The sequence below is a fragment of the Mobula birostris genome, chromosome 5, assembly GCF_030028105.1.
Source record: "Mobula birostris isolate sMobBir1 chromosome 5, sMobBir1.hap1, whole genome shotgun sequence".
Classification (NCBI taxonomy): domain Eukaryota; kingdom Metazoa; phylum Chordata; class Chondrichthyes; order Myliobatiformes; family Myliobatidae; genus Mobula; species Mobula birostris.
Window position 1 is genome coordinate 55,656,922 of NC_092374.1, and position 22,004 is coordinate 55,678,925.

Sequence of the window (22,004 nt, forward strand, 5' to 3'; positions counted from 1 at the left end):
CACAAAGCTCAACCAGTGTCAGTGTTTTCTGTGTCTCTGGTGTGTCTGATTACAAAGCCAGTTGACCTTCTATATGTTCCACAAGTGCTGAACACCAGCTGTCTGTCATATAGCTCCACCTTGCCGTTTCCAAGGCAACTCACAAGGTTTTTGTTGTTCTCCCACTCACACACACTCTCCGCTCTCTCTCCCTTTTTAAAGGAACAGTCCTTATTTAATAATCCTTCAGATCTCGCCACATCTACCTTCAGACCTTTCAGCTTCCCAAGCACCTTTACTCTAGGTAAAAGCAACCACATCTACTGTTACTTCCCCAATAATCTTGAATTTCTGGCATACTGCTGGTGTCTTCCACTATGAGGACTGATGCAAAATACTTATTCAGTTCATCTGCCATACCTTTATCATTTGGTGTGCTTTTATTATATTGTTAGCTAACTTACCTTCATATTTCATCTTTTCTCATCGTTTTTTTAGTTGCCTTTTGTTGGTTTTCACAAGCCTCCTAATCCTTAAATTTCACACTAATTCTTTTATGTTAGCTTTGACTTGTTAGCTACAGTTGTGTCATCCTGCCTTTAGAATAAGACTACTTCTTTGGGATGCATGTATCCTGCATCTTTCAAATTGCTCCTAGAAATCCACCTATTGCTGTTCTGCCTTCACCCCATTAGTGTTCCCTTCCAATCAACTTTGGACAGCTCTACCCACATACTTCTGTAATTCCCTTTACTCCACTGTAATACTAATATATCTGACTTTAGCTTGTCCCTCTCCAACTGCAGGGTGGATTCTATCATATTAAGATCACTGCCTCCCAAGAGTTTCTTTATCTTAAACTTCCTAATTAGATCTAGTTCATTATGCAACACCCAATCCAGAATTGCCTCTTCCCTAGTGGGCTCAGCCACAAGCTGCTCTAAAAAGCCATCTCATAGGCATTCTACAAATTCCCTCTCGTGGGATCCAGCACCAAGTTTTCCCAATCTAAATGCATATTGAAATCCCCCGCAACTATTGTAACATTTCCCTTTTTTACACACCTTTTCTACCTCCTGCTGTAATTTTTACTGCACATCCTGACTAGCTTGGCACCATTTGATTCTAATCCTTGCGCCCCATACCCCGCCCCCTCACCCGCAATAACCAGCCTATCTTGGACAGCAACAGGCAGAACCAGCGTGAAATACTGGTTTCTGTCTTAGCTTCCTCACATCAGTAATGAGCTCCAATTTGTTTTTCTATGGATAGGCACCATGTTGTCATTCCCTGAGAGCCAGTTAGAATCTAATAAGGAACAGATAAATTGCCTGTAGCAGCTAAGCTCATCTGAAACTGCTTACACATCTGGCCAGCACATATCTCGTGTGGTCAAGATACAGTTTAATGTGCATTTATCTGCTTCCAGTCATTTCTCACACTAGGCTTGCTTCCTTGATTAACCAGCCCATTGTAACGTTCCGAGACTCAAACAGCTCATTCCTGCAGGAACCCCACACATGATAGCAGCCTCCAAGGTATTATCTGTGCACCAACCTTAGTGAAACCATTAAAAAAAAAACAGACCATACTTTCTCTCGCTTCAGATACTAGCTGCTTTCCATATACTGTATTCCTGCCTGCTGATTTGTGAAGTAAACAAGCAGACTGCAGTTGTAGAAAGTTAAGTGACTGGCACAAGATCATGATTATCCAAATCATTTTACATTGCTCCACAACCAGGTGGTCAGCACATGGAAACTAACCACAGATTTTGTTTGCTTAAAAATGTACAATCTGTACCTCAGATAGTTGATCAGCCTCAGACTGAGCAACACTCACACCAAGTGCTAAAGGAACTCAGCAAGTCAGGCAGCATCTACGGAGTGAACCAACAGTTGCTGCTTCAGGCAAAGACTTTCCACCAAGACCGGAAAGGTGGCAGAAGCTAAAGTAAGAAGATGAGGGAGGGGAAGGAGTACAAGTTGGTAGGTGATAGGTAACAGGTGAGGGGCAACCTCCAAGAGGACCACAACCTCTTCATGGCTTGGAGGCTTGTGTGCCTCAACGACCTAAAGAGCTATATTGGCTGGAGTCAGGCCTTTACACTTTGGCTCTTGGTATGGTCATCCATGCTAAACAGGTCAAATGGTAGAGGCCAGATTAAGAGTGGACCATTGCTCCTCCAGCTTCAGGGGCTCAGCTCAGGGCTAACAACCCTGACTGGCAAAACAAAATTGTTATGAAAACAGCAATGAAGAATCCTTCTACAGCTGAGTGTGATGGTATTCCTGAGTCTTGCATGACAGACAATAGTGAAAGCTGAGAGGGAGCCACTGACATGCTGAAGGAAGGCCTGAACACCACCAGAGATGAAAGACCTTCATGCTGCCCTAAACGCCAGTGGTGTAATGGGCAGTAACAAGGGTGAGGGGCAAGGTGAATGGCTGAGGGAAGGAGTGGGATCAAGAATGACGCTGGGAGGGAATTGGTGGAAGAGGTAACAAGGTCAAGAAGAAATCAAATAGGAGAGGACAGTGGACCATTGAAGAAAATAAACAAACAGGTGAACCAGAGGGAGCTGATGGGCAGGTGAGGAGAAGGGCAAGAGGAAAACCAGAATGAGGAATGGAAAAAGGAGGGGTTGGTTGAGGGTGGAGTAATTATCAGGAGTTGGAGAAATCTATGTTCATGCTACCAGGTTGGAGACATTATAGATGGAATATGAGGTGTTGCTCGTCCAACCCGAGTTTGGCCTCATGATATTAGTAGAGGCGGCCATGGGCATACATGTCAGAATGAGAATGGGAAGGGAACTGGAATGGGCAGTCTCTGGGAGGCCCTGCCTTTTGCAGCAGATTGAGCAAAGGAGTGCAGGAGCTATGAGGTGGATGGCAGTGGATTCTGGTTATCCTCACCTGCCCATAACCCCTACTCCTTCCCTTTCTTCCATGATTAACTGTCATCTCCTTTTAGATTCCTTCTAATAGTTAATGTACAACTTTTATAGAAACATAGAAAATATGTTATCAGAGCTATTTAAATATTGGGATACCTTGGTTACAGGAACCTCATAACAGCACATGGGAAAATACAAGCTTAAAAATTACTGGGTATGTGGGAGGAACTTAGGAGGACAATGGCCACCAGTGGCAAATCCTTTGCTTGCATCTTCGGAAACAGCTCTACTTCTATCTTTAATATCTTTTATTTTTCCTTTTTAGGGTTATTTTGCAGACCCTGATCTAGAATTACACACTGACTTTGGTTCTTTGCAGGAATTGGCCCGGCCATGACTAGCCGCTATTCAATATGCCAAGGACGTGTCCTAGAAGACCGGCACGCCTTCAGGGTGCCGGCTTTTTGTGGCTCTGGAGAAGGGGAGACTCGAGGTCGGTGCCACCACCTGGCGGCAGAAATGGAAGATCGAAAGCAGCAAGTTGGCTGCTGGCTGTGTGCCCAGAGACCCGAGTTCTTTGAGCACAGAGCTCGGTAGACATTCAACACCATAAATTGGCGAGTTACTCCTCTCACTGTCAAACAGGGACACCTCTTTTTACTTTATTAGGGAGAGAGAGAACCTGTGGTATGTCAAATTACCGGGTGAGCGAGTCGTCTTTGGGGTACTGCAAGTCTGCGTCTTTATTGATGTTTTGCTGCATGCTTGAGTGTTCAGTGGTGGATGCCGATGCCTGTTTTGCTGGCGGGTGGGGGGGGGGTCATTGCCTTGCTGCTGCTTGTGAGTGGGAGGGGAAGCTGGGGGGGGTGGTTTGGGGTTATAACATTTAACTGTCATTTATTCTTTGGGGCACTCCTCTGTTTTCATGGATGTTTGCAAAGAAAACGAATTTCAGGATGTATATTGTATACATTTCTCTGTCATGAAATGTACCTATTGAAAACTATTGAAACCTATTGTATACATCATGTGTTTCACAGCACAAAAGGGCTTGGATCTTTAAATAGATTCCACCAAAATGAATTCATCTACTTCTTCAAGGGAAAAAACAGATGTAATATGTAAATGACTGGGAATTGAAATGGAGATTGCACAAAAATGATGTAGAGAATAATATACTCTTACCCAGCCTTCTCAGATTTCTATTCCTGTAACCTCACAAAAAATGGCCATTTGGCCCAACAAGTAGACAATATCAACACAGACCAATCAGGTTCTCCTCTTTCACTTGCCCATAACCTCTCCATTGATTCTGCTACCACCCATGCGCTCTACAGTATAACATTCTACAACTCACTTTGTGGCACGGGAGGAAAATGTGGAGGTGCGGAGAAACTAAAGGGTCTTGGGAGTCAAAGTCCAAATATCCTTCAAAGTTGCCACATACCTTGATACTGTGGCCAAGAGAGCGTATAGAGTGGTGGCCTTTATTAATAGGGGAATTGAGTTCAAGACCCTGTAGAATAATGTTGCCGCTCTATTAAACCTTGGTTAGACCACACTTGGAAAATTGTGTTCAATTCAGGTCACCTCTTTGCAGGAAGAATGTGGAAGCTTTAGAGAGGATGCAAAAGAGATATGCCAGGATGCTGCCTGGATTAGAGAGCATGCCTCAAGATAGGTTAAGTGAGCTAGGCCAATTCACTTTGGAGCAAAGGAGGATGAGAGGGTGACTTGTTAGAGGTGCACAAGACAATAAAAGGCATAGATGGATTGGATAGTCAGGGACTTTTTCCCAAGGCAGAAATGGCTAATATGAGGGGACATTATTTTAAGATGATTGAAGGCATGTATGGGGGGGGGGGGGGGGGGGGATTTTTTTTTTTTTTTTTTAAACAAACAGAGAGAGTGACAAATGCATAGAATGTGCTGCCAGGGGTGGAGGTTGAAGCAGGTACATGATGTACATTGAAGAGACTCTTAGAGAGATGAAAAACTCTTGGAGAGAATGAGCGACTCTTGGATGAAAGGGCTTTGGAGGGAGGGAAGGGTTAGATTTATCTTAGAGTAGCTTAAACAGTGTTGTACAGTCCTGTGTTCAGACAGACATCACCAGAGGTGAGGATTGAACTTGGATCGGTGGAACTGTGAGGCAGCAGCACCATCTTTATACACTTTTATTACTTTATGCCACGATCGTAAACATGATCAATTTAGTTCATTTCAAATGAGTACAAGCCAATAACGATAACCTCAAGAGAAAACCCAGAACTCATCCCGACATTCAATGGCATTACTATATTACCATCACTGAAGCACCCTCTATCAAGATTACCACTGATCAGAAACAGAACTCGAGTAGCCATAGACGTAACAAAACTTCAAGAGCAAGTCAGAGTCTAGGAATCCTACAGCAAATAAGTCACCTAACTCTACAAAGTCTATCCGCCATCTGCATGGCACAAATCAGGAGCATGATAGAACACTCTCCACTTGCCTCGATGAGTGCATCTTCAATAAGTCTTGATACCATACAGTATGTAGCAAACCACATAGATACGCACTTCATCCACAACCATTCACATATTCCTCCACCGATACACCGTAGCAACAGTTTGTACTATTTGCAGAATGCACTACAGTATCTCACCAGTACTCCTTAGACAGCTCCGTTCAACCCCACAAGCTCTACCGACTAGAACAGTAGCTGCAAAAGGGAACACCACAACCAGGAAGTTGCACACCATTCCAAATTAGAAATTATATTGCCATTCATTCTCCAATCCCTTCCTAATAGCATTGTGGGCACACCCATCCCTCAAGAACTACCGGTTAGGGATGGGCAATTAAATGCTAACTCAGTCTGAATAAAAAATGATCACTAATAAATTTTGATACCTGATTAAAAATGGATTCTTGCTAATGATATAAATCTGTAAGATAAACTTAGCAGAGGCTCCTTCTATTGCTTTAGGATCTGCCATTTACCATTGCTTTCAGCACATGACAGCAGTGGCCACCACTAACCTTGCTAGAATTCATCAGCTGAAGCAGAATCTCTTCACGGTGCTGTCAATATTAAATGATGAGGGAACCATTAAAATATCAAAACAATTGACTCTTAATACAAATGAAAATAGGAGTCATAATAGAAGTACCGCGAGTAATGCTGAAGCAACATGTACAGATTTTGAAACATATCACCCAGGATAATGGCACATTGCGTAGCATATGTTTAATCAATGCAGAGATAATGTTATACAGCAGGGAGACAAATCCCTTGGCCCAGCTTAGGAATGTCAACACAGCCTACATCAAGAGCCCTACCTGAATACGGAAATTCCGGGTTTTGCGACAATCTCCCAGGATCAGCAATGGAGGCTCTCACTAGAGATATTACACAGAACAGTGACACCAAGTAATAAACTGTAAAATAAAAAAGGAGACATCCAGTTTGAAGATTATTTTAATTAAATATAATTATTCTTTTTTTTGTTAGTAGTGAAGAGTACTTTAGTTTTTAGGTGATTACATGTTTACACTTGCCACTGATACCCTATTTCTTTCTAAATGGAGATTCAAAACCACTCCCATGCTAGTTACTATTCATTGTTAGCTTTATTTATGAATTCCTTTTTTAAAGATGTGTTCATGTTTGTCAATTTGCCAACATTTTCTCAGGTCAGTTACAGTACCAGATACATTATGAACACTAATTCTCTCCTATATTTTGCCTTGCATTTTCATCCGGAAGCAGAATATACAGTACAAACAAGAACAGACAGATCTACTGTTCCAGAACTGGCAATTATCCAAATTACCCTGAGCCCTGAAGAAGGGCCTTGGTCTGAAATGCTGTCTGTTCATTTCCATAAATGCTGCCTGACCTGTTGAGTTCCTCCAGCATTTTGTGTATGTGTTGCTTTGGATTTCTAACATCTGCAGACCTTCTAGTGTTTATAAATATCCTAATTATCCAGAAACCAAATAATTACCAAGTTAGACTTCACCATTACCATTTCAATTCATCCATAATTGATATTTGTTGAGAAAATTCACCAAGTTACTAAATAAAATGCTAAAGTTCAATGTTCTGTGCAAAATTCCAGAGTCAGAATGTGGTCAGAACCATTACACTACCAAACAGATCCATACTTTTTCACAGAAGTTCACACTTGTAATAGCAAATCTACAGCATTTTCCCCATAAACTGTGCCTTGACATAGAATAGTATAGTACAGGAACAGGCCCTTCAGCAGATGGTGTTTGCACCAAAAATGATGTTGAATTAAACAAAACCTCTTCTGCCTGTGCATGATCCATATTCCTCCATATACACGTGACAACCTAAAAGGCATGCCACTTTCCCACAGCTACCATCAGGCAGGAGGTACAGAAACATGAAGCCCCACACCACCAGGTTCAGAAACAGCTACTTCCCTTCCTTCATTCTGTTCTTGCACAACGTTAATCACTGCTTCAGTACAGCAACACAATGACCACCCTACACCAAAAGGGACTTGTTTTTCTTTTTTATGCTGTTTATATGATGCTACATACCAGTACTGCTGCTGCCAGTAAGTTTTTCATTGGACGTGTGCATGTATGTACTTTTACATACAACAACAAACTCAACTTTGCCTTCGACTTTCTTCTGCTACTACCTCTGGCAGCCCATTGCAGGCACCTAACACATATCTCCTTTAAACTTTCCCCCTCACACCTTAAGTGAACATTATCTATTATTTGACATTTATTCCTTGGGAAATAGATTCTGATGATCTACCCTATTTGTGCATCTCACAGAACTTTAGAAATTGATCAGGTTTCCCTCAGCCTCCACTCTGGAGAAACAATCCGAGTTTGTCCAACATTAAAGGTCGGGCACTCTAATCTAAGTTGAAACCTCTCCTGTACCTTTCCAAAGTTTCCACGTCCTTCCTGTAATTGGGTGACCGGAACTGCACACAGTACTTCAAGTGTAGCCAAATCAAAGCTTCACATACCTACAACATGACTTCCTGACTCCCATACTCAATGCCCTGAAGAATGAAGGCCTTTCTTCATTGCAACAATGCAATGCTTCACAGCAACAATGTATGCTATCTTTACCACCCCATCTAATTTCAGGAAGCTGCAGACTTGGACCCAAAGATCTTGCTGCATTTTGATGATACTAAGGGTGTACTTCCCCTTACAGTTGACCTTTCTAGTATGCATAGTCAGGAAATAATCTCCAACACAGGCCCCATCTGAATGAAGGGAAGTCACAAGTCCCTAGGCATACTATTTATTGTCATTCTGTGAGTGCAATAACATTAATGCCCAGCTAAGCCACGGTAAAAGAAACCATTACTACTTACGCACTATCATAGCAGCTGGAGTATGACCTTCTTCGTAGTGAGGGAACAGGATAAGTTTGGGGATGTAGTATGTATTGTACAGCCAAATGAAGGTGATTATACTGATGCAGCACCAACCCTGTGGATCATAGATGAAATGAACTCGAAGCCCCATCACAAAAATGCTCCCTCAGTAATTGCCAGTTGGAATTTCATAATACATCCTACATCTTGCTCCTGGAAAATAAAAATAAAGAAAAAATTAAGAAAATACATTTGCTAACTTTACATTAACACAAGCAGCTTTACTTGTTTGAAGGTTCACATCATTCTTTGTTAAGTATTTCTCATACCTGCGTTATTCATTGTAGGAAGGTCAGACAACATATACCTTAAGAGAAAAGAAAACAAAACATCAATGATCACCCTGCACAACAGCTATGTTCTTCATTAATAATTAGCCAGAATGTTTCACAGCATTACCTGAAATATTTAAGAAGCATTACTTGACTTTTCTTATTACCAATATACAATCATGCTTACTTTATAAAAATATAGATTTTTTTCCTGCAGGAACAAGTCATTCTGCCCAGTATTCTGCATCAGAATGTGACCACAGTTTTGATTCTCATTTCATTCTCCAGTCTATATTCCATTCAGCCTATCAGCCACCAAGCATCCATCCATGTTTATTCAACAGTAATCACGTTTTTATTTTAATCCTCACCACCCCCCCCCCATTCCCATCAACTACCCCAAGATTCTATCACTACTTATACACTAAGGCCGATTTATAGTGGCTATTTAATATACCAACTGAACGACTGAGATGAGAGAGATAAAGAGAACCTGGTGGAAACCCACCCAGATAAAGGGAGAATGGGAAATCTTCACACAATGTTGGTGTTCCTTTCTGACATCCTCTGCAAGAAGTCTGTACGTTCTTCCCATGAGTGCGTGGGTTTCCTCCAAGTGCTCCAATTTCCTCACAGTCCAAAGATGTATCAGTTAGTAGGTTAATTGGTCATTGTAAATTGTCCTGAGATTAGGGTTAAACAGAAGGGCTTGTTCTGAGCTGTATCTCAAATTAAAATAAACACTGGAACTTGGGACTGAATCTGTGCCCCTCAAGCTGTGAAGTAGCAAACAAGTGCATGTACAAATAGACTCCACAAATTAAGCAAAGATTTAAGCAAGACTGAAGCTGGAGACACCTTTAACATTCCAGAAGACAACATGCCCATTATTTTTCATCTCTGGTCTACCCCATTAGCAAGCTCACTCAATGGCATGTGGTTCAGTAGCCCAGCACCTGGCAGAGTGGGGGTTCAAGGTCATCTTAAACAAAGTGTCAAAAAGGCAGAGGCAATGTGAAAAAAGGGCTGAGGGAAAACCGGATGTAGAGTGCAGCAACGGCAACTGAGACACATACGGAAACCACCTGAAACCAATAGCCTGGAATAAGTGGGTGGAGATTTGAGCATGCCATCATCAGCAGCCTGGCACAGCTATGGCACCTGTCACAATAACAGCCAACATCCTCTTCTTCACTGAGAATTTGGAAAGGGCAGAACCCACTTGTAGTCTGTTACAGTTGGCAGTGATTCAGCCCCACTTACTCCTGCAGATGACAGGGAGTCTGGAAGATATTGTCTACTGTGCTTAAACAGGACAGGAAATGTATAGGATATTGTGCAGATAACTTTGAATCCCTAATCCAAACCTCTGCCCCACCCACACATCGTGGATTAGGAAGAGTGGGATAAAACCATTAGATATTCTGTTACTTTTTCTTGGAGTCTGCATTACTTATACTTAAATTGAAAAAGAGAATTCTAGAAGCAAACTGACTGGACTGCAATGTGGGCATTTTTGTGGAGGAGAGGCTGGAGAATGAGGTCGATGAACTGCAGGTATTTCTACCTACAACCAACATTAGGATATAACTACAGTAAGCAAGTCCAGAATTTGGACAAACTACACCGTTTTTTCTGAAGAAGCAGCGGCTGAGGGGAGATCTGAAGAAGTCGAAAAATTATGAAAGGCAAAGGAGCAGACTGATAAACTTGTAGAACATTTGAGGTGAGGGGGGCAAGTACAAAGGAGATGGGCAGCGTAAGTTTTTTTAAAAAGAAAACACTACTGTGTGCCTAAAATGCACTGCTAGGAACGGCAGTGGAGACAGATACAATAGAAAAGGTACTGTCTCAGATCAATCGTGCGAATATGGTGGCTATTTGATAGTGCGGTGAATCATCTGGTTCCCCTGCGCATGGAAGGCTCTCTCTATTCACAGATGCCTTAAAAGGCTCCTAATCAGGCACACACATATAGCTTGTGAAGGCAGAAAGGATTAATGTAATTAGGCATCAATAGCTTAAGTAGTTCAGCATGACACTAAGGGCTGAGAAGCCTTTTCCTGGGCTGTACTGTTCTATGTTGCGCAGTCACCATCAAAAACGTGAACTTAAGCATTCTTACAACAGCCAGTTCCTTAAGATATCCTATGCCATTTAATTCCAAACTTGAAAGTAGCCAAGCCACATTTGTTCAGGTCACTACACTGTAGGATGCAGGAGAGGTTCACTAAGATGTTGCTTAGATTAGAGAGCAATCAGAGGTTGGTCAAACTTCACACATCAAAGTTGCTGGTGAACGCAGCAGGCCAGGCAGCATCTGTAGGAAGAGGTGCAGTCGACGTTTCAGGCCGAGACCCTTCGTCAGGATTAACGTCAGGCCTGAAACGTGGACTGCACCTCTTCCTACAGATGCTGCCTGGCCTGCTGCATTCACCAGCAACTTTGATGCGTGTTGCTTGAATTTCCAGCATCTGCAGAATTCCTGTTGGTTGGTCAAACTTGTTTGTTTTCTCTGGACTTCTGTTGTTGAGAGGAAGCCATTGACATGATGAAGGAAGCCACTGGCATGAAGGAGGAAATTTATGGTTGCCCTAAATGCCGGCAGCATAATAGGCAGTAAGTTAGTTTAACAATTACAGTATGGAAACAGGTGTTGAGGAGGACTTGAAAGTTCATAAAATTAGGAGAGGTATAGATGGTAGAGAATTGGAGACCTTTTTCCCCTTGAGGTGAAAATGTCAAATACTAGACAGCACAGCTTTAAGGTGACAGGGAAAGTTTAAAAAGATATGCAAAGCAAGTTCTTTAAAAAGTGTCAGGTGCCAGGAATGCATTGCCAGGGGAAGTGGTAGAAAAAAATACAACAGCAACATTTAAGGGTCAGTCAGGCAAACACATGAACAGGAAGGTAATAGAGGGATATGGACCATGTGTCAGCATTTTAAAACTAGTTAAATTGGCATCATAGTCAGCACAGACTTGGTAGGCCAAAGAGCCTGCTCCTGTTCTGTACTAGTCAATGTCCTAAGTAAAAGTGGAATTGACAAGGTAAATAATTGGTTTCGGGGAACTTTTTTTTAAAAATGAAAATCTACAAGCATTATACATAGCAAAAGTTGCCGAATTTATCCAATTATATTGTTAATCAGTGAGACTAAACCAATTGCCTACAGAACATTAATAAATAGGCCAAGAAAGGTGGGAATGATGAGACCAAGCTTCATATTGTGACCATTAGTGTATGTGAACCAGGACAATTAAAACAAAAGCCTCATCCTAAACTCAAACATTTTAGTCATTCAGCTTTATTTGATATTTATTTGTAAAGGATGCAGAAGTGCTCTTGAGAAGTGGCCAAATTTAGAAAGGAAAATTGTTGAACATGGAAAATGTAACAGAACTGAAACCAGTGCAAAAGTTGGTCAATCAAAAGTTGTTTGTAAAGGAAATCATTTGCAACTGTGAAACCACTAAACTGTGAAAACAAATACGAACACCTGACAGATGCCTATTGTAATAGAAGCTAGTATCTACCAGGGGTTGGTTGCAGTTTATAAAAATAGGGCTTACATCTGTAGCCAGATTATCATAACCAATAAATTTTTCAGATTGCAGCAATGATCTGATACAGCAGAAATGCCATTTCAATGCAACCTCACTCAAACAAGGCTGGCATGAAAATAATTCTCATGATACAAGATAGGCTATCATATTGGGTAACATGCAAAGTGGGACAGAGGTTAAAGACCCTTAATTTAACAGAACTGGTTTACAATTAGGAATGACTATTGCATAACACAACTTCCTTATTTACGTAACAGGACCAGTTCAGAGAGGTATTATGGCTGAAATACAACAGATTGAAAGAATAATATTCATCGAGCTAGCTGAAATGAGATTGACAGAGGAAAACAGGTTGAGCTAAGTAAAGGCTACATCTCTGGGCCTGTTGCCAGCTGAATTAAGGATAAGAAATGTTCTACTGTCACAAAGGAGCAGGAGAGCAGTAGGCTCATTTGATCCAATGCCAGAAAGATTTCAATGGCTTGATGACATCAGAAGGATGAGCATAGAAAAATGCATTCCACATTTTGCTGGTTTAGTGATTACTAACCCTTCAAAAGAACAGATGTTTGACAAAAAAAAAGCTAATGTAGGAGACTCAGATGAGCAGACTGCATAAATAATACCAGATTCCTGAAAAAGTTCAATAACCTCAAAGACTCCTGAAAGTCCCGATACCTCTCAGACCACAAAAGGAGCATTCAGGATGATACTGGGAGGCATACGCTCAAACATCATGAGCACATGGAAGCCCATCCTAAGTGACCCAGGAAGCACAGCACCTTCCAAACTTCCTGTCAGGCATCAGCTGCCGTTTTTGTGAAAAAAGTAAACCGCATCAGCCACAATACTTGACTGGCAGCAAGTCATGCTCCATCGTATGGGTCTGCTGAAACAGATGATAATCCTGGCAGGAAAAGTCAAGATCGACGGTACAAACAAAATGGTACAATGTTTAAGTAGGCATGAGAATCAGGACACTCAGAAGGAGGGAGCCGGGTAAAAAATACACACTAAAAGTGGCAGTGCAAGTTGAAAAATAAACCATTTGGAAGCCATCACTTTATAATAAGCCAAATGGAAAAGCAAGTACTACATGCCAAAACATAAATTAATTGTTAATTTGTTTGAAGTTAAGAAAAATCAATTCAGAGCCACAGTTTTGGATTGGTGTGGGGAAGAACGGTAGAAATAGCAGTGAGAATATTATTCTTTCAGCAGAGAACATTAGAAGCAATTTGATGGAGATGTTCAGTGGTCAAAGAATTAATAAAATAAATGAAGTGTTTTATCTCAGGAGAGTCTTTAAGCACAAGACACAAGGTTAAAGTAAATGGCCAAAATTCCAGAGGGACAAGGAATTTAACTCTGAAAGAGTTAGTGCCAATTAATTGGAACATGTTGCTTTAATATGCTTAAAACCAGATACAATAAGTTTTAAAAGCAAGATATTGCAGCTTGTGGGAGACAGAAGTGCTTTCAGCAAGATTTGGAAATGGTAGAAAGAAATGAAACACTAACTGTCTAGCTTTGCACAGTTGTTGCCCAACCGGGTGAGTATTCTAAATAAGGCAGCTAGGCATTTAAGAGAAAACATCATGACTTCAAAAATTGTTGCTAAAATTCAACTGCTTGTATTTTCACTCACAGCTATCCTCAATGGAATGTCCTCGAGTAGTCAGTACATATTCTTCAACATTTTCTGTTCTCTAGCTCCAACTGTTAACTGTGGATCTAAAAACCTATTTTAATATCTAACGACAGGTCATCTAGCTAAAATCTTGCCAAAAGGTTGATAGATTTGAGGGAGGATGAATACAAGACCTTTGGAGGACTTTGTCAAATGGTGCAAGCTGAATCATCTGCAGCTCAACATTAGAAGACTAAGGGGATGGTGATGGTGATGGACTTTAGGAAGACTAAGCCTGCATTTACTATTACTATTGATGGTGAGGACGTGGATGTGTTGAGGACCTGGGGGCGCACCTGCATGACAGACATGAGTGCAGCACCAACACAGAGGCTGTGTACAAGAAAGGCCAGAGTCGTTTCCACTTCCTGAGGAGACCGAGGTCTTTAGGAGTATGCTGTCCTCTCCTTCACATGTTCTACCAGTCTGTTGTTGCCAGTACAATCTTCTATGCAGTGGTGTGCTGGGGCAATGGCATCAACATGGGTGACGCCAACAGGCTCAAAAAACTGATTAGGAAGGCTGGCTCCATTATAGGAATCAAACTGGACACACTGGAGGCTGTGGCAGAATAAAGGACCCTATGGAAAATCCTGGTAATTCTGGACAATGTTTCTCACTCTCTACATGCCATCTTGGTTGAACAGATGAGCACTTTTAGACTAAAACAACAACACTGCTCCAAAGAGTGCTATATGAGGTCATTCTTACCCCCAACCATTAGGCTCTATAATAAGTCAATCTATAGCCAGGGTAGTGATGCCCCCTTCCTGTTAGGCTGTGGCAACTTATTTTTTATTCCTTCTACTTCCCATCTAATATTTATATCTGTGAACTTATAATGCTACTGTGACACTGTAATTTCCTTTGGGTTCAATAAATTATCTATCTATTCGGCAGGGCATGAAAGAATATGTGGAGAATGCAGGAGATTGGGGCTGAGAGGGAAAATGAACTTGCCATAATGAAATGGCAGAACAGACTTGATGGGCCAAATGGCCTGATTCTACTCCTGTATCTTATGGTCTTATCCTTCTCCCTTTTCTTGTTGCCCAACCTACAGACCACTTCAAACAATTTGAACAAAATAACTTTCAAAACCGTGCGTGGATAGCGAGTGGATGGGAAAACTGATGAGATTTGCTTTTGACAGGCACAAATTAGTTCAATTGGCATGATTCAGTAATTTAAATTACCACTGAACCTGTGTCTATGCATCTACTTAATGGGACACAACACAGACTGTAACCTCACGCAAGGTAAAAAAAACTATTAAAATGGCGTTGGAAGCAATAAACATAAATAGTTGCGACGGATTTAAATAATTTCTAGGGCAGAACAGACCCTAGAAGGTGACAAGCCTACTGTGGAGGCAAGCCGGAACCCAAATTCCTGCCCGAACCAGAAAAGCTTTCATTATCTGGCTGCTTGAAAAACAAGACGACGCCAATTATCATCTTAAATGTTGCCATAACAGCATTTGCAATAAATTCACATGTTGCTTTCCGTTCCAGAAGCAGATACACAGAATGCTTCAACCTTACTGATTCGGAACTTGAAAGTGTTGAGGATAAATGCAAGCTGGAGACAATTCTACAGCCTCTCCCGCCCCCGTGTCTTCCAACTGCCGAACCGATCCTCGAAATAAATGTGCCAGTGGCTCTGGGAAACCGCGCAAGTTTGTAATCACAAGGAAAATTACCTTTTACCTATTAAGATGTAGGAGAGTCGCAGGTCGCCATCTACCCACCCCCAGAGTTAGTTCTTGTTAGCAGTAATTCATTCTAGTCGTCAATGTGTGAATCTCTAAAGGAGATCGGTTTACTTAATCCAAGACATCATCCGATCTGCATTTTATTAAAATATATTCCCATTTATGTTAGGTTAAAGCAACGTCTATATCTGATTGCAACCAATTACAGAGAATTAAATTCAGAATTAGTTACCCAACACCAACGACGTAAAATGTTAACTGTCCCGCTCTGCATAGTTGCTGGCCGGTCAGTTGAGTATTTCCAATATGATCCTCTTTCCGGTACCTCAGACGTGCTAAGACAAATGCTGCCTAAATAAGAGGGGTAAATATGAAAAACTATGCCCACAAATATCTCAAATAATATCTATTTAATATACGAGAATAAAAACTTGCTCGTGTTGTCACTTACAGCTGCTCCGTCTCTTCTAGTAGTTCCCCTTTCAGTCTTTCGGGGTTGTGGGCGAACTGATGGATCAGGTCGGTGTGGAGGGCGGCTCCGCTCCCGGCGCGTTGAGTCAGAGTTTGCGTTGTGCGCTGGAGCTGCTGCGTTCCGACGCCGCCGCCGCCACCTTCGGCCCCTTCTCTACTTCCTCCGACCTCGCATACGCTAATACCCAGATACAGCGAAGTGCAGCGCAACCAGGAGCTCCCCACCTACCTCCCCAGCCCAGCAACCGCGGAGACAAACAGCGCACCACCACTTCCTGTGTTCGTTGCTGCAGACTGGTCCCGAAACAAGAACCGGCAGGAGGCGCCAACGCTGGCATCCTAGCGGAGGGGCATGGCTCTGCCAATATCCACAGACCGATCATGATTCACCGGCGACTTCAAATTCAGATATCACAAGGGGGAAAATACCTATATTAATAACCTGTCATTCCATGACAAAACTGTTTGCATACACGTATTCACATACATCAACAACAAAGGTAAACCTAAGTGACTAAATGAATAGGCACAAGGTGGAGCCGTGAAAAGGGTGGTACTTGAATTACGTTTCAGCGTTTTCCAAGCTTGTAAAATCATTAACAAGGACTGATTTTTGTTCAGATTACATTTGCATGCGTTCAGACACTTGCACATACTGTTCGGGGTTAAGATTATAATTCTCCAAAACGAGTTGAAAACTCTCCTTTATATTTCTGATCGATTTTTTTTCAAAGAAAAATTCAATGCTTTGCATGTGTTGCAGGAGACGGCGATGTTTTAGAATGAACAGAAAAACGCAGACTGGACACTAGAAACGCTACTTTTCGGGGGGGGGGAGCATTTACGATTTGAAACCATCTGCCTCACTGCAAGGCAGCTGCATGATACGTTTTTGAACATTGCTATCCAATGACATTGATTATTCGTAAACTAGTTAAACCTGGACAACACAGGTAGGTTGTGAATTCAAGTCTAACCCGTGTCACTAGCATTGCTCTTTGACCACAATTATGTTTTTGAAAGGTTTCTTCAGCCCCTCTGACGCATACAACAGCGCCAGCTCGGTGACTGCGAATACGGAAAGAACATTTGTTAAAATGGCTATGTTGTTTATGAAGGGAATGCAGAAAGACTGCGAAGGTAAATGCAATACAATGAGGGAAACGCGAAATAAACAAACATTTAAAAAGCTGAGATTTTTTTGAACGAATTGAAAAGTGGCTTTTCAGGGGGATCAGGAAATCCTTGTAGGCATATCACTGAAGGTTACCTAGTGAACAATAGAGAACGCAACATATCTACAAAGTGAAGTGCATTTGGCTGCAGCTCCTTGAAGACCATGTCAGGGGTTTGGGGCAGCAAATGGATGACCTTCGGCTTGTACAGGAGAGTGAGGAGACAATCAATCAGAATTACTGGGAAGTAGTCACCCTGAAGTTGCAGGAGGCGGGTAGTTGGGTGACTGTCAGGAGAAATGGAAATAGACAGTTGGTGCAGAGCAACCCTGTGGCCATTTCCTTCAAAAACAAGTATACCGCTTTGGATACTTTTGTGGGGGATGACCTCCCAGGAGACAGGCACTGAGCATGGGTCTGTGGTGCAGAAGGGAAAGAGAGAGAAGAAGGGAGTGGTAGTGAAAGGGGACTCAATAGTGAGGGGAACAGACAGGAAATTCTGTGGATGTGAACTGGACACCTGGATGGTATTTGCCTCCCAAGTGCCAGGGTCAGGGGCATCTCAGATCACATCCACAGCATTTTGGAGGGGGGGGGAGAGCCAGATGTCTTGGTATGTATTGGTACCAGTGGCATTAGAAGGAAAAGCAATGAGGTCCTGAAAAAGAGAACTTAGAGAGCTAGGTAGAAAGCTAAGAAGCAAGACCTCTGAGGAAGTAATTTTTGGACTGCGGCCTGTGCCACACACCAGTGAGGGTAGAAACAGGATCATTTGGCTGATAAATATGTGGCTGAGAAGCTGGTGCAGGGGGCAGGGCTTCGGGTTCTTGGATCATTGGGATCTCTTCTGGGGGAGGTATAACCTGTTCAAAAGTGACAGGTTGCACCTGAACCCGAGGGGGACCAATATTCTCACGGGCAGGTTTGTTAGAGCAGTTGGAGAGGCTTTAATCTAACTCGGCAGGGGATGGGAACTGGAGTGAAGGGACTCAGGATAGGACGGATGGTAAAAAAGTAAAAAAGATAGACTGTCAGGAAGGGCAGGCAGGTGATGGGACTTAGTTGCAGCCAATAGGCTGAGTATCAAAACATTAGGGATGCAGAATCAGAGAGAATAGCAAATATGGTACTCAAAGTGTTGTATCTAAATGCACGTAGTATAAGAAATAAGGTGGATGATCTTGTTGCACTATTACAGATTGCCAGGTATGATGTTGTAGCCATCACTGAATTGTGGCTGAAGGATGGTTGTAGTTGGGAGCAGAATTTCCTAGGTTACATGTTATATCAGAGGGATAGGAAGGCAGGCAGAGGGGGTGGGGTGGCTCTACTGGTAAATAATAGCATTAAATCAGTAGAAAGATGTGACATAGGATCGGAAGATGTTGACTCCTTGTGGGCTGAGTTAAGAAACTGCAAGGGTAAAAGGATATTGATGGCAGTTATATACAGGCCTCCTAACAGTGGCTGAGAGGTGGACCATAGATTACAAGAGGAAATAAAAAAGCAAGTCATAAGTACAATGTTATGGTAGTCATGGGAGATTTTAACATGCAGATCGATTGGGAAAATCAGGTTGGTACTGGATTTCAAGGGAGTGAGTTTGTTGAATGCCTAAGAGATGGCTTTTTAGAGCAGTTTGTCAATGAGCCTACTAGGGGATCAGCAATACTGGATTGGGTTTTACATAATGAACCAGAGGCGATTAGGGAGCTTAAGGTAAAGGAACCTTTAGGAACTAGTGATCACAATATGATTAACTTCAACTTGAAATGTGATAAGGAGAAAGATACAAAGATTGGTGGAGGGGCAGGTAGTGTTGAGGAAACAGGTAGAATGCAGAAGGGCTTAGACAGATTAGTAGAAAGGGCAAGAAAGATGCAAATGAAATACCATGTTGGAAAATGCATGGTCATGCACTTTGGTAGTAGAAATAAATGTGCGGATTATTTTCCAAACAGGGAGAAAATCCAAAAATCTGAGATGCAAGGGGACTTTGGAGTGCTTGTGCAGAACACCCTAAAGGTTAACGGAGTCAGTGGTGAGGAAGGCAAATGCCATGTTAGCATTCATTTCAAGTGGTCTAGATTAAAAGAGCAGGGATGTAATGCTCAGGCTTTATAAGGCATTGGTGAGGCCTCACCTTGAGTATTGTGAACAGTTTTGGGCTCCTCATCTTAGAAGAGACATGCTGGCATTGGAGAGGGTCCAGAGGAGGTTCACAAGGATGATTCCAGGAATGAAAGGGTTATCATATGAGGAACATTTGATGGCTCTCGGTATGTACTCGCTAGAATTCAGAAGGAAGAGGGGGGATCTCATTGAAATCTTTCGAATGTTGAAAGGCCTAGACCAGGGGTGTCAAACTCATTTTAGGTCATGGGCTGGATTGGGCAAAATGGGACTTCATGTGGGCCAGATCAGTTATGCATGCACGAACGTGCATGCTCCCACAGCTTTTGCTGCCGAGCAACAAGCAAAGCCAAGGACTCGGGGCTTTCTCCTCCGGAGATTCTGGAGAGGGGAAATGAGCTGGGTCGCTCCGGGATAGTTGCATCTCCCACAGGCCTAAATTAATTTGAAAGGCACAAATGCTGTCATAGTTGTGGTAAACCATATGTATGTTGTAACTGGGTTAACTGTCTGGACACGCCCCTCTGCTGTCTGCCCCTGTGGCTCCTCCCACAGAGTCCTGTATAAAGGTGATTTCGCCTTGCTCCTCCCCCTCAGTCCAGGGGCAGACACTCACCGTGGAGGTCGTATTGTACAGCGAATAAAAGCCTTTCAGTATTTTACCCAACTTCAGTCTTTTGGAGTTATTGAAGGTGCTTCAATTTTATTTGCTGTACATTTTAAGGCATGAAACACACACTGAGACCCGACAAGTTAGACCTCGATCCGCAAACGCCAGAAGCTGGAAACGCTTTCGAACTCTGGCTGGCCTGCTTGGAAGCGTACCTAGAGGAGATTAAAGCGACCGACCCTGTAGTGAAGCGCAGAGTTCTACTCTCCAGGGTCACTCCACGGGTCTATTCGCTGATCAGAGACCAGCCGAGCTATGACGGCGCGATGAGCGCCCTCAAAGGACAATACCTGCAGCCGATAAACAGCGTCTACGCGTGCCATCGCTTAGCAACATGGCAACAATGGCCTGGGGAATCAAGTGCTGAGTTCGTCCAGGCCCTACGGACGCTCGTGCGAGCCTGCAATTGCCAGGAGCTGACGGCGGCGCAGCATGCAGAACTCCTAGTGAGAGACACCTTCGTCACGGGGACCAGGTCAGTGTATGTGCACCAGCGGCTGCTGGAAAAAGCCGGTCTTACCTTAAGTTCGGCGATCGAGCTGGCCAGTACGCTGGAGGCCGCTCTAAACAACTCTGAGGCTCTCCAGGCACGCGATCCCCCGATGGCCTCCTGGGCGCTGCAGACCCTGCAACCCGCTGGCGAATCGACCACAGCTGCTGCCATTCGCGAGTCGCGAAGTGCTACTTCTGCGGACTTGAGAAGCACCCCCGGAAACACTGTGCGGCCCGACTAGCTACCTACTCCAGCTGCAGAAAGAAGGGCCACTTCGCCAAGGTCTGTAAGTCCCAACCGCGAGCGGGATCAAGCAGCGCCGCGTGCGAAACATGGGGATCGCCATCTTGCCTGCTGCCACCTTCCCTGCACGCCGCCACCACGTGTGAGACCTGGGGGCGGCCATCTTGGTCAGCGCCACCTCCCACCGCCTACGACCAACGGGTGCTCCCGGGGCACCCCACCACGCCAGACCAAGACAGCGACTCAACCCTGGATTCCATGACCCTCGACCAAAGTGCTCCCCACCAGCTCGCAAGGTCAATGATGGACATCCTGGTGGAGGGGCGCAGGACAAGCTGCCTGTTTGACACAGGCAGCACGGAGAGTTTTATCCACCCGGACACGGTGCAGCATTGCGGACTCGTGATACGGCCGGTAAGTCAGAGGGTCACCATGGCTTCCGGGTGGCATACAGCAGACATCCAGGGGGGTTGTGTAGCAACGCTAGTGGTGCAGGGCACAGAATATCGAGACTTTACGTTACTGGTCATGCCTCAACTGTGTGCCCCTGTGCTATTGGGGCTCGACTTCCAGAGCCACCTGAAAAGCGTGACAATGAAGTATGATGGGCCCCTCCCACCAATCACTGTCGTAAATCCCCAGTTTTGTAGGAATACGTCACATACTCCGCTACTGACCACACACACACACCGACCCACACATCCCACCCAACACCATGCCAACTGCCGCACTACCGACGCCACTTGTGGCCTCTCCACCCTCACGATCCCTCCCCCACCGCTGTTCACCAACCTGACCCCCGACTGTAAACCTATGGCAACTAAAAGCAGGAGGTACAACGCGGGGGACAGAGCCTTCATTAAGTCGGAGGTGCAGTGGCTGCTCAGGGAGGGGGTCATTGAGGCAAGCACAAGTCCTTGGAGGGCGCAGGTGGTCGTTGTTTGGAACGGGGAGAAGAATAGGATGGTCGTGGACTATAGCCAGACCATCAATAGGTTCATGCAGCTCGACGCGTACCCCGCATCGCAGATGTGGTCAATCAGATAGCACAGTACAAGGTGTACTCGACCATAGACCTAAAATCCGCTTACCATCAGCTCCCCATCCGCCGGGAGGACCGCCCTTACACTGCCTTCGAGGCGGACGGCAGGCTTTATCAATTCCTGCGCGTCCCCTTCGGTGTCACGAATGGTGTATCTGTCTTCCAGAGGGCAATGGACCGGATGGCGGACCAGTGCCAACTGAAGGCCACGTTCCCATATCTGGATAACA

The 22,004-nt window shown here is 43.7% G+C and overlaps 1 protein-coding gene across 4 annotated transcripts in view; it reads right to left on the bottom strand.

Annotated features, from left to right (window-relative positions):
- Positions 1–16,328, bottom strand: part of zdhhc21 (zinc finger DHHC-type palmitoyltransferase 21) — a 76,147-nt gene extending 59,819 nt beyond the window's left edge. Inside the window, exons 1-5 of one of the 4 annotated variants that reach the window (XM_072258030.1) lie at positions 15,999–16,327; positions 15,780–15,898; positions 8,574–8,611; positions 8,242–8,457; positions 6,206–6,304 (exon numbers count right to left, since the gene is read on the bottom strand). In XM_072258030.1, coding sequence (XP_072114131.1) covers positions 6,206–6,304; positions 8,242–8,395 — 253 coding nt within the window. In that variant the 5' untranslated portion in view covers positions 8,396–8,457; positions 8,574–8,611; positions 15,780–15,898; positions 15,999–16,327. Of the gene's footprint in view, positions 1–6,205; positions 6,305–8,241; positions 8,458–8,573; positions 8,612–15,779; positions 15,899–15,998 lie in introns of those variants that run through there. The other 3 variants (XM_072258031.1, XM_072258033.1, XM_072258034.1) reach the window with 3 other exon arrangements.
- Positions 16,329–22,004: the final 5,676 nt, after the last annotated feature.